A 9,366-nucleotide genomic window follows, 5' to 3' on the forward strand; every position below is an offset into this window, starting at 1 on the left:
ATACGAATAGAAGTTATTCTTGCTTTATTAGTAGGTACAGATAGTGTAACTCGGATATGTTCTTCAAAAAATAAAGCAGTGTACATAACAGTCCTGGTGCTACTTCATAATAGTAAACTCTCCGGAAATCGTTTATTCAATCCAGGCGTACGAGTATGACACGTTAATTAAAGAAACATACTGGAATTCTATTGTGCTAGGGTTTTTATAAGTGTATATGCGTGAACCAACAAAGAACGACAGGAACAAACTTGCAAAGCATATGCGTGAACCAACAAAGACGGCAGTGGAGTACGTTTGATATATAGAGGACCGGTCGGCTATGCCATTGCGATCTTCCTGAACCTGCAGAGCTTCCAGGTGGTGAGGCTGGACCCCGGCACGCCCCACACCAGGCACTCGTACTGCGCCCTGCTCCCGTCGGGCTTCGCCGCCGCCACCACCAGGCGGTAGATGGTGCCGCCGCCCACCGCCTCCTCCGTCTCGCCGCGCGCCACCCCGACGTACGTCATGCCCGCGCGGTGCGCCAGGTCGTACACGATCACCGCGAACCGCCCCACCTGCTGGATCACCACCCCGTGCGGGTTTGCCGCCGTCCACTTGGCCGACGTGCCCTCCGGGAGCGTGGCGGCCACGAGGAGGACAGCTCCAAGCAGCAGCAGCGGCAGCGACCTCATCTTCTATGTTGCTATCAGACGAGCTAGTGAGGACCGAGGAGGCTGTACCGATGGTGAGGAATGCTTAAATTACGTGAGACTTTGGCCCGATTTATAGTGTGAGAAAAGGCGAAAGCAATGCGTCCATCGGCCGTTACGTGTTTTCCATTTTGTTTTCGTTTTGCCAGCTAGGATCGAGTTCAGATCTGCATGCATGAGATCGAGCGGGATGATGAGCTTGGCATGGTAGTCGTGGGCGGTGCCACTGACCAGGGCCGGCTATGTGATTTCGAAGGCCCCAGTGCGAACTCTATCAATGGGCCTAATAGAGAGATAAATCATATACGATACATGATCATATATAATTTCTATAAATTCATAAAACTAAACATATTTTACTAGAATCAAAAATTCGTTATTTCCACTCCAAACCAAGTATCATAGAAGTTACAGCGCGCAAAAAACTAAATATTTTTTCGTACCTCTACTCGGTAATATATACATACTACATATATACTATGGGCCCCTCTTTAGGCTGGGCCCGAGGCCGTCGCACCTCTCGCACTGAGCCAAAGACGGCCCTGCCACTGACGCCGGGGAATGTTATGCGTGTGTTGGAACTTGTTGATGCAGGTGCACTTTTATTAGCTATTGCTTCCGGTTTTCATGTAGTAAAACCTTAAAGTCTACGTAACATAATCCGTAGTTCACCGAAGTAGTATGATTTATTAGTAGAGCTACAAAGAGCTTTGCTTTTTCAGGCAAACAAAATATCTTCGTAACGAAGACAAAAGAGGTGTTAGATTCCATGGGTCCATATCTTACCTTAATATCGCGGCCACACAATCCTACTCGAGGAGGTATGAACTCACGCAGCCATCGATGTTGACGTTGCCTGACATGCTTGAAAAATCTAGGATCGAGTGAGCCTAACAGGTGCGTGCAGTCGGAAACCTAGATGAACGATGCAATCGATTGGGGGCAAGTGTGGCGCGCGGCCGACTTAGGTATTATACGGTCAAAGCGATGCTAGCGACTCCATCGGCCGGGCCCAGTCGGCAGAAGTTGCGATGACCGGTTCAGCGAAGAGAAAAATAGGCAGGGAAACGATCGATGTGACAGAATGCTCACAAAGTCTTAAACAAGGTAAATCATGGCAGAACTTTAGTTAATAAAACGGATGGAATCTCGTTAAATGGGATAATTAGTGTTAAAAATATTAAAATATGGGATGAAAGCCCGAATTCAGTCAAGATAAAAAAATTAGAAGGAACATAAAAATCACAGGTCTTTTTTACTCTTTTAGTCGGGCTAATCCCCTTTCAAGAGTAAAACATTTCATTAGTGCATTAACTCAAACTGATTGCATGCTCTAGGATAACAATTCGGATCTTTTTGTTTTCAATGGTAGGTTTGTTTAGGGCAATCCACATAGAGCCCACGTGATAGCAGCTAAACCATTCGTGTAAACTTGTTCTTCGTCCAACCAGAAAGAGTAGCAGCATAAGTAAAATTGGCAAATATTGTTAGGACATACCTGAGTACCAAAAACGGATCCTACCATACACGAAATCCCTTTAGCAACGGAACAGATGAAAAACAAGAGGTGAGACACATAAAAATCTCATGGAATTCAGGTGCCATGTATCCTTGGGATCCATATTCCCTATGGGAATGTAAACCTTATCAAAATTCAAAGGCCTTTTTTAGATGTCACAAAAACACACATAAATTGGTTTCCTCCAGAATCCATATGAAATATCCGTCCATCGGAACTCCGCGTGAATCTAGGGTAGCCATTCACTTATTTCCGAACAATATCAAGAAAAAAACGATTTTGCCAAAACACGTCTAGATGTGAGATAAGAATTGCACATTTAAGTCCTATATCATTGATCTTACGTGAAGATTCGTATGGATAGTTCCTTTTCCTTTTATATGCTTGATTTAGTCATTTAGATGTGTAATAACTATGTCACATCTATATGTGTCCTAGACAAACCCAAAGAAAAACCTCGTTAAATAATCGTGGGACTTAATTGCGATCAGAACTAACGCTAGATTGACCACAAAACCTACTCAACTCATGTAATTCACTGACCTCTGTGTCGGTGAATACTCACAACATATGACATAGGTATGCTAAAGTCGGTGAGAATCGAAGGGACAAATGTGGGCGCTGGGAACGAGGTTGGTACAAGCATGGAACGCACGATGTACCCAGGAGGGCTCTCCGTAGAGATAAGACCCCTAGTCCTGACGGAGTGTTTGATGTGTATGAATGGATTACAAGGTTGCTCCTGGAGCTGTGTTGGGAGGAGGAAGAGGGGAGCAGCCGGCTCGTCTCTGTCTCTCTCTATGTGGTTGGTGGATGAGAAGTGTTGTTCGACCGTCCTCCTGCATGGAGGGTGACCGGGGGGTTTTATAGACGAACCCGCCGGCCTACAATATGGATAAAGGGTACAAGAGTGGGACTCGGCTGGCAGCCTCGCCGGCTGACAAGGGCCCCACGAGAGTCTTGTCTTGTCGCTTGAGGGGCCCGCCTGCTGCATGGTCTTGATTGGCTGTGGGACCCGCCGGTTGGCCAATGAAGCTCTCACGTAAGGTTGACGCCAAGCATGCGTTGTACATCGAGCGTCGTCCAGCGAGATTCGTCATGGGCAGGTAGTACGACCGCTTTCGTTGTTCCCCACGCCGAGTGCAGTAATGGAGTGGGAGTGTGGCGGTCAGACACTATGCTAGGTGATGGATCAGAGCCGGGGTAGGTCAGCGGCGTGGCCGCCGACGCTCGTACCTGCCGGACACTCCAATCCAGTACCTTTGCCGACGCGTAGCTACCTTTAATCGTAAGGTCTCATCCTGACCTACGATCTGATGTGACTTGCAATCCCCGGCCGGCTAGCCTGCTTGGCTAGCCGGCTTGGGCTCGGTCGCCTCGTTCCTAGCCGGCTCGCTTGACCAGGCCGGTCAGGAAGAGGTAGCCGTCTTGAATCTAGCCGACAGGGGTTGCCTGGCCAGCCAGAGAGTTGACCGCCTCGTCCTCCAGCCGGTAGGCGCAGCCTAGCCGGCCAGAAGACTTGGGCCTTGGGAAACTGTATTTGTTCATATCCTTTGGGCAGGAAATGAAGGAGCAGGCTTGATGAGCCTACCCCGGGGTTATCGCCCCGACAGTAGTCCCCGAAGCTGGAGAGGCCTGCCATCTGCGGACGGGCGGCCTCACCGGCTTGATGATTTGTCTTGGTACTTCTGCCGCCGTTCGTGATGGGGAGCGCTGGCTCTGAAACCGGCTGGCTTCGATGCGACGCCTCGCCTTCGTCGTAGGTCGCCCAGAAGGCGCCACGTGCCAGGCCCCGCCTGACGTAATGATGGTGATTACTGGTGACGGGACCGAGCCTGGGCCCTCGGTCCCGCCACGACGCCCCCTCGGCCTCCGCGCGAGAGATCCTCTGCGGATTTACTCCGCGACGGTTGGGCTTAGGGAAGCGTTACCGTCCGTAATACACGGGGTTAGTGGGGGTCCCGCGCGCGCCGGATCCCGTCCCCACGACGCTTCGTGGGGTTTAAATGGGATGCGATGGTACCGAGGAGGCCATTCGTCCCCCCTTCTCGCCCCGCATCGACACTCTCTTCCTCACTAAGCCCAGAGAGAAAGAGCTCGCCCTCTTCGTCTTCATCATCTTCGTCACCGCAGAGACACGAGCCCTTTCGAGCCTTAGCTGCCCGCAGCCATGGCCGACGGCTCTACCTCGAAATAGCCCTCGTCGCAGAAGCCCTCGTCGTAGGGGGCCTGGCTGGGCAGCAAGATCTGCGAAGGCCACATCAAGGCGCTTCGTCATCACCGGCTGCTGCCCCCGGCCTCCCAGGTGTTGGTGCGAATCTGAGGCGCCGAGACCGCTCCCACACCTGCCGTGGGAGAGGTCATGGTCTTCAACGAGCACTTCTACCGGGGCTTCAGGCTCCCGGCGAGCGCCTTCTTCTCCGAATGGCTTCATTTCTTTGGCTTGCAGCCGCATCACCTCGCGCCGAACACCATATTGCAGATGTCAGCTTTCGTGGTTTTGTGCGAGGGCTTCCTGGGGATTAAGCCTCGCATCGATCTTTGGCGCAGCTTGTTCTTCTTCAAGCAGCAGTCCATCGCGATGGAGAAGTCCGAGGTGGAGAAGCTCGCCGGGCCGCACCCGATGACGCCGTGCGGAGCCGCACTGGTGCATCACCGCAAGAAGTCCGGCTTCCCCCAGCTGCCGCTGCAGGAGTCCATCAAGCAGTGGCAGCGGGGCTTCTTCTATGTGAAGAACGCCAACCCCGCCCAGGACAACCTCAACATGCCCCCGTTCAACGTCGATCCGCCGACGAAGTTGAACTGGGCAGCGAAGACCCCCAGGCCGATTCCCGAGGTGGCACAGATTTGCGCCTACCTCGAGATCCTGGAGAAGGAAGGGCTCCTCGGCCGCGACCTGCTCACCACCATGGTGACCCGCCGGGTCCTGCTACTGCAAAGGCGGCCACATCTGATCTGCCAGATGAGCGGCCGACATGATCCCTGCAGGCTGTCCACCAAGAAGTTCACCCCCGGTGCAGTAGCGCGAAGGGTGAATCTGATCTCCACCGCCCGCATGGACGACAACGGGAACTGGTCGTGGGGGATGACCCCCTTCAATAGGTCCCGTCCGCCTCCAATGGTAAATGGTTTCTTTGTTCTTTGATGTTTGTCTTGCGACTGGCCGTCTCGCTGAGCCGGCTATAGAATCCCTTTTCGTAGATGTTCAAGAAGCTGCAGGGGTCCCTCCGTCCGCCCGCTCCCGACGTGGATGTGTCCGACGCCTCGGAGATTGAGGACGAGGGCGTGATCGAGTCCCGCTCGGACTCCTCCGCAAGCTCGGAGAACGCCCTGGAGTCGGAAGGGACAGAGCCGTCTGGTGAGTACCCGCGGCCCTCCGTCGTAGACTGGACGGATGATGACGAGACTCCCTCATTCCTCTCTAATGCAGCCTTCGAGGAGGACTCCGACGGGGTGGAGGAGGTTACCAGCCCGCCGCTGACGCGCGGTCGGCGTCAAAGGGCCAGGGCAACTGTCGCTGACGAGGCGGACGGGAAGAAGGGCAAGGGTGCCACAGCTTCCAGGCCGGCTCCTAAGCGGCCGGCGTCGGGTCCTCCAGCCGGAGCACGGGTAGGCGACGCCAAGAAGCGCTGTGGCGCCGGCCGAAGGCAGGTTCCATGGTCGCGGGGTAAGATTTCCTCCCCCTTTTCTTCGTTTATCTTGTGGGAAGCTCTGTTCCTTAAAAATGTCGCTCGACAGGTAGGCGGAGGACGTGGAGGAAGACACCGCCTCCGCAGCCGAGCGGGCTGGGTGGGCAGCAGCCGATGCTGCCCAGAGGGAGCTTGAGGAGCAGTCCAAGCGCCGGTGGGACACGGCCGCGGGTGAGACGGCCAAGGGCCAGTCTCTCCCCAGCCGGGCCGAGAATCCGTCGGAGAAGCGTGCGAAGGCTAGACATGATCCCTCCGTGCATGCTCACATGGAGGAGCCAGCTAGCGAGGCGGCTCCGAGGCACGCCCCGAGGGGTGAGCGGGCCCAGCCCTCCGAGCCGGACGCTTCGGCGCTGGTGGACTTGGAGACGATTCCCGACTCCCCCAGGGCTGAGGCGGCGCCCAACGCGCAGGAACTGATCCTGGACGTGCCGGACGCGACCCCTGATGTGCTAGGGGTGGCCATGGATGCGCCGGTTGCGGACCATCCACCTCCTGTTGAGGAGGTAGCGCCGACCGGGATATTGGCGGAGCCGGCCGCCGAGCCGACACCTGGAGCCGACGCTATCGTCGTCCCCCACCACGGTCCAGCTGCGCCGGTAGCTGGAGGCCGGGTCGGGAGCCGGCCCATGAAGTCGTGGCGGGCTGCCAATTCGGCGCGCACGCGACTGCCCGCCGACACTGCGCTCACCGGTGTCCCGGAGCTGGTGTCGCTGTTTTCCAGCAGCCGGTCCAAGGTGGAGCAGTCGGCCCGCGTGGTGGGCGATGACTTGGAGTGCCTGGAGGCCCGCACGAGGGAAAGTGCCTCATCTTGGTTTTGAACTTTTTCCTTTTGCTTCAGTGGGGACGCGCCAGCGCACCCACTGGGTGTAGCCCCCGAGAATCGGGCCGACCGATCATCGGCCGGGCCCAATCTCTTTGAGCCTCTTTTCTTGTTTTGCTTCTTTAGTGGGGGCGCGCTAGCGCACCCACTGGGTGTAGCCCCCGAAAATCGGGCTGGTTATGACTTAACCAGGCCGAATCTAACTCCTGCTTCTTCTTTGCTTTTTTGCAGGAGCTTTACGATGCCCAAGCGCAGGCTTACAATGAGTTGCGAACTCAGCACCAGGCTGTTGATGGCCAGATTGCCGGGCTCAAAGTCCGACTGGGTGAGGTCGCCATGGAGCGGGATGCTGTGCAGGCGCTGGCGACTGGATCCAGGAGCAACTGGCTCTTCTCCAGACAGAGAAGAAGGAGGTCGAGGCGGCGAGTCAGGTCAAGCTGGAGCAGCTACGCGGTAAGCTGCAGGAGAAGGACGCCTCCCACTCCGCCGACGTGGAACGCCTCGTGTCGGCTCATCTCGAGGAAATGAGGCTCAAGGACGCCACCTTGAGGGAGAAGGAGGAGGCCCTTGTCCAGAAGCAGTCGCAGCTGGCCAAGGCCCTGGAGTCTGCGGCGACTCTCCAGGAGGAGGTTGCCCGCCTTACTCACGCGAGCAAGGTGCGGGAGCTTGAGGTCATGGAGAGCGCCCATGAGACCGATGGCGCCTTCCATCGTGAGTCTCTCTTTTTTGTTTTGTCTTGAGCTTTCTTGGCCGTCTCCTGTTCTTACTCGTTTCTGCGCCCTCCTTTTCCTATCTCACGCCTCTTCCCTGCGACCCAGGTCGCAGCAGACACGGCCGTCGAGGTGAGCCGTGAGGAGCGCTGCGCGGCTGGGCAGGAGGTAGATGCTACCTCCGGCTGGAGCGTGGAGGAGATCGGAGTGGGCCTCCGGGCCAGCCTGCATGCCCTGGGCGAATCTGTGGCTCAGCTCCAGGTTGCAGGCTAGTCGATGGTGGTGGCCCTGTGGCCGGATGGCGTGGAGCCGGTGTCGATGAGCCGACTCGCCCGCTGGCTTGCAGCTGGCGAGGATCGCCTCGATGCCTGGCGTACCTCGGCCGCGCGCGCTGGAGCCTACATGGCCCTGCGCTTGGCCAAGTCCTGGTATCGAAACCTGGACTTGGGCAAGCTCGTCACTCAGCGCGATGGCTCGGAGGCGGAGCTGTAGGCTGTGGAGGAGGCGCTGCACGTGAGGGCCAGCGGCATTGCTGAGTACATCGCTTGGGACCAACTCGTTTTGGAGCGGGGTGAAGATGGCGGTGTGATCCCTGAAGATCTACACGGCCTTCAGCCCTATGACCCCGATGTCAGCTCCGACGAGACGACCCACGGTGTGAATACTGCTGCCACCTCCAGCGGTGCGGCGTACGCCGACTCCGGTGCGGATGGAGCCGGGAGCCTTCGCGAAGGAGACGGCGCGACCGCGTCGGGAGCAGACGGGGATGGTGAAGCCACCACTTCAGGAGCAGCGGCCAGGGCGACCGATGAGGCCGCAGCCCCGTAGCCGGTGTCCTGTTTGTTGTCTGCAGTTTTCTTGTCAGTCCAAGAGTTCCATCCACTGGGGGTGTAATGAACCTCGGCCGTGGGCCAATGCATTTTGAATGTATGTATTCAGCATTATATTCATATTGCCATGCGTGCTGTTTTATATCTTTATCTTTTGATTCCTGGTTGACTTCTTTTTCTCCAATCCCTGTATTCCCAAGTTTTCACCCCGCCAGCCCGACAGCCGGGAGCCGCTCTGTAACTGGGTCAAGGTTTCTCGCCTTAGAACACAAGACTTAGATTTTTCGAAGCCATCAAGACTTAAAGATTAAGACATAAACCAGCAGAGGCCAGCTTGAATGAGATCGTAAATTTGATAGAGCTAACCCGAGCCGACAACCCTTTTGTAGTCGAACTTTGCATGCATCCGGCCTTACCTGGCGTCGCCTCACAAGCCGTACGGCGAGAGCCGGTCTCCAAGCTGATACGAGGTGACCAGGGATTGGTCCGGCTTACACTATGTGTTCTTCTACAACATGAGGAAGGCGTCCGGGCGGCTAGCGAGCCCCCGAGCTTATTAGAGCCAGCAAGGGGCGTCGCAGAGTGAGCACTCTAGATCTGAATTCTAAAAAGAAGCATGAGGCATGCTCTTTTTATTGCATTCATTGAGGATCCCTGAAGAGGGAGAAAGATACATATGCATGCTCTTTCCATTGTTTGATACTTGCCTTCTAGCAGTAGAACGGGCAAAGCAACGCCGCATTCCATGGACGTTTCGTCTCCTGGTCGGAGTCGTCCCTCTTGCGCTGCCTTGGCTTTCGGGCATCGATCAAGTAGTAAGCGTTGTTGTGCAACGCCCTACTGATGATGAAGGGGCCCTCCCATGGGAATGAGAGCTTGTGCTGGCTGGCAGTGCGCTGGATTCTTCGGAGGACCAAGTCTCCCTCTCTGAAAGAGAAAGGCTTGATCTTTTTGCCGTGGTAGTATCTCAGCTTCTGTTGATAGATGGTCGTCCGGCTAAAGGCCAAGTCCCTTGCTTCTTCGAGGAGATCCACACCGTCTTCTCTTGCCTCCTTCGCCTCCGTCTCCGTGTATAGGGTGACCCGAGGCGAGTCGAACTCGAT

The 9,366-nt window shown here is 55.8% G+C and overlaps 1 protein-coding gene across 1 annotated transcript; it reads right to left on the minus strand.

Annotated features, from left to right (window-relative positions):
- Positions 1-320: 320 nt before the first annotated feature.
- Positions 321-677, minus strand: LOC123450767. The gene has a single exon (XM_045127867.1). The coding sequence runs from the start codon at positions 675-677 to the stop codon at positions 321-323; it is 357 nt and encodes a 118-aa protein (XP_044983802.1).
- Positions 678-9,366: the final 8,689 nt, after the last annotated feature.

This window comes from Hordeum vulgare, chromosome 4H (assembly GCF_904849725.1).
Source record: "Hordeum vulgare subsp. vulgare chromosome 4H, MorexV3_pseudomolecules_assembly, whole genome shotgun sequence".
In the NCBI taxonomy this organism is placed as follows: domain Eukaryota; kingdom Viridiplantae; phylum Streptophyta; class Magnoliopsida; order Poales; family Poaceae; genus Hordeum; species Hordeum vulgare.